General features: G+C 48.3%; 1 protein-coding gene across 1 annotated transcript; it reads right to left on the bottom strand.

Moving 5' to 3' along the window:
* Positions 1-1,235: 1,235 nt before the first annotated feature.
* N7516_010049 (uncharacterized protein) lies at positions 1,236-1,609 on the bottom strand (the record flags this gene model as incomplete). Its single annotated transcript, XM_057222768.1, has 2 exons — positions 1,236-1,531; positions 1,585-1,609. 2 exons carry the CDS (start codon positions 1,607-1,609, stop codon positions 1,236-1,238), a joined length of 321 nt encoding a protein of 106 aa, XP_057069989.1.
* Between the last annotated feature and the right edge of the window lie 1,375 nt (positions 1,610-2,984).

Genomic DNA, 2,984 nt, shown 5'->3' with positions numbered 1-2,984 from the left:
TTTGCTTATTTGATATTTCTCGCATTTCCCGCTACGGCCGGGGCGGCCGAGCCTTTCGGCGGCGGCAGATGTTATATAATAGTAGTTAGTCAGCACAGACCCGCTGCCCCTCCATAGGCAGCGTGGGCTTGCTACGAATAGAAACCATCTTGCCTTCCCCTGACTATCAGTGTAACAACTTTTCCAACATTGAAATTTAGAAGGAAACCTAAGGATGGACCTAAAGCCGTCTAGTCAGAGGTCTTTCCTTTGACAACACGGAGACCTAGCGTGACCTATGAAGTATAGGCTGTAAGGCACTAGTTAGCCAATGAGAAAGTTATGTGATGGTGAGCCCTATAGTCGCCCGTACGCGAGTCCAAAAGCTCACAGAGCTTCGCGAAAAGCTACAGAAAGCATGGCGAACAGCAACCGAAACACAAGCGTTCCACTACAACAAGCGTCACAAAGAAATGACATTCAAGAAGAACGACTTAGTAGCCCTATCGACGAAAAACCTACGGTTAAAAGAAGGCACCACAAAGAAGCTGTCACCACCATAGATTGGACCTTTCAGAATCCTCGAATGCGTCGGGAAATAGGCGTATCGCCTCCTACTCCCCAGCCAATATACAGCGATTCACAACGTTTTCCGTATTTCCCTACTTCAGCCATGGCATCAACGAGAGGGTGAACCAGAACAATTGCCTTTGCTAGAGCTAGCGGAGGATGACGAATGGGAAGTCGAAGAAATCAAGGACCACTATATATTCGAAGATGAATTACACTACTTGGTGAAGTGGTACGGTTGGCCATCGGAATATAATAAATAGGTACCTGAAAGCTCAATGGCAAATGCGCCGAAGATCATATTGAGATATCAGAAGTCCTTAAAGAAAAAAGCAAAATGAATTATCCCGGGCGGCCTGGATCAACTCCCGGATATCCTCGCGGAAGGCCATGACCCCGGTATACCAACTGCGAGCCGACTCCTCGGCCACCCGCAAACGAGGGTAATGGCTGGCCTCATTGGCTAGTTTTTCCCAATCGGAAGCTGTGACAGAAATGGGCATTAGCTTCACCCGAAGGCTACAAGTAACTAGCACTGCGTAGAAGTGCGAGCCCATTGCGGGTGTCCCCCCTCACTCCCACAATAGAGATACGCCGTCTCTAAAGTAGGAGTTTTGAGGGAGGTCGTGGGTCATTATATATCAGGCACTTGATCGTGTCAAGTGCCCTCAATATATCTTCATCTGTCATCGCAGCTCATGGGTCTTAGGACGTATCCTCGCCATGTCGCATGTACCGGACCATGAAGCTAGTACGAGTTGGGGCGGGCGGGAATGGGAGTAGCGCGGGGGCGGGCGGCGAGTCGAGCGGAACGGCGGCGGGGGGAGGAGATTGGGGGGTTTCGGGGGTGGGGGATGGAGGAGCGCTGAGGTGACGTAGCTGTATAGCTTCATGGTCGGCTTGCTGCTCGGGATCAGGAGTTGTTTCCCTAGGATCGGTTCCCGGCGAGGAACGTCTCCGTCTGCAGCAGCAGAAAAACTCCCTGAAAGATTGTCAAGTGCCCTCAATATATCTTCATCTGTCAACGCAGCTCACGGGTCTTAGGACGTATCCTCGCCATGTCGCATGTACCGGACCATGAAGCTAGTACGAGTTGGGGCGGGCGGGAATGGGAGCGGCGAGTCGAGCGGAACGGCGGCGGGGCTGTGGGCCCTGGACTTTTTTTTGCCGCGCGGGCTCGGGGGTTGCACGGAGGCGACCTAGGGGTGGGGTATACTGACAGCGAGTCAGGAGAAGAGAGATCAGCAATGCAATGATATTCGTGCTAACTGCTGATGATTGATGGATGAGAAGGGGAAAAGAAGAAGAAGAGGAGAGAGAGGAGACTATCTGGTAGTTGCCTTTTTATCACCGCCTTTTTGAAACATATATGATGGAATAAATACGGCGTATTTTCCACTAGACCATAACAAAAACCTCGGTTCCTGTTTAGGGCCTAGGGAGGCCATATCCCAGTCTGACAATATACGCTAATTTCAATTTGTATACAACACCACCCCTAAACTAGCGGCCAAGAGATCTGCAAATTTTCTTCAAATTTTCTTCAAATTCAATTCAAATTTAATTCAGATTCATTTCAGATTCATTTCAATTACTGCCTGGTCATATGAACCAATGAGAGAGTTATGTGCCGGTGGCATACTTAATCGCCCGTAGGGGTATAGCTTCATGGTCGGCCTGCTACTCGAGATCAGGAGATGCCCTAGGATCGGTTCCCGGCGAGGAACGTCTCCGTCCGTAGAAAAACTCCCTGAAAGATTTGTCTGACGCCCTCCATGTGACGAGGACGCCAACCACGATGCCCACGATTGCGATGACTGAACTGATTAGCGTCGATCGCCAGTCAGCCTTCGGCCATGGTTGATGTAAAGGGAAGGGGGAGGGTACAGTACTTAGCTTTGATTAGGGCTTTTCGTTTAATACTTGCTTTGGAATAGTGAAACAAAAATTGATGGCATGAAGAAAAAGAAAAGTCCAACATGGAATGTGATAACATGAAGAAGAAAAGTCCAACATGGCTGGTTTGAGAGTTAAGTAGTCAATGAAATTATTCTTATTCTACATTATGGAAAGAGCGATTCTACTGATGTGTTATAGAGGCCGTAAAAGTAGGGCAAGAACGTTGAAGACTCCACAAGTGTCATATTGGATTGATAGGATAAGCTAGGGCTAGTGAGTATTGTGGCTAAGAAATTCACACAACTATATAGTTCAAACGGCCAATTGGCTATTCAGTTCCGTTTACTGTCTTCAAAATAATAGTATCACCAGGTAATAGGAGAATGACTCCAGGGCGAGATAAACTAACAGGGCCTCCTTGGACATAAGCTTCGGTTTCTATCCTTTTTTCTGGACATCTGGACATATCTAAGCCACTAGCTCCACTAGATAATTACCTTGTTTCGGTGGCTAGAATCTGGTGACAGCGTCAGCAT

This window comes from Penicillium verrucosum (assembly GCF_028828655.1).
Source record: "Penicillium verrucosum strain IBT 35672 chromosome Unknown utg000004l_segment0_segment0, whole genome shotgun sequence".
NCBI lineage: Eukaryota > Fungi > Ascomycota > Eurotiomycetes > Eurotiales > Aspergillaceae > Penicillium > Penicillium verrucosum.
Note: the sequence above shows the minus strand (reverse complement) of the source record. Positions and strands in the feature narration are given on the sequence as shown.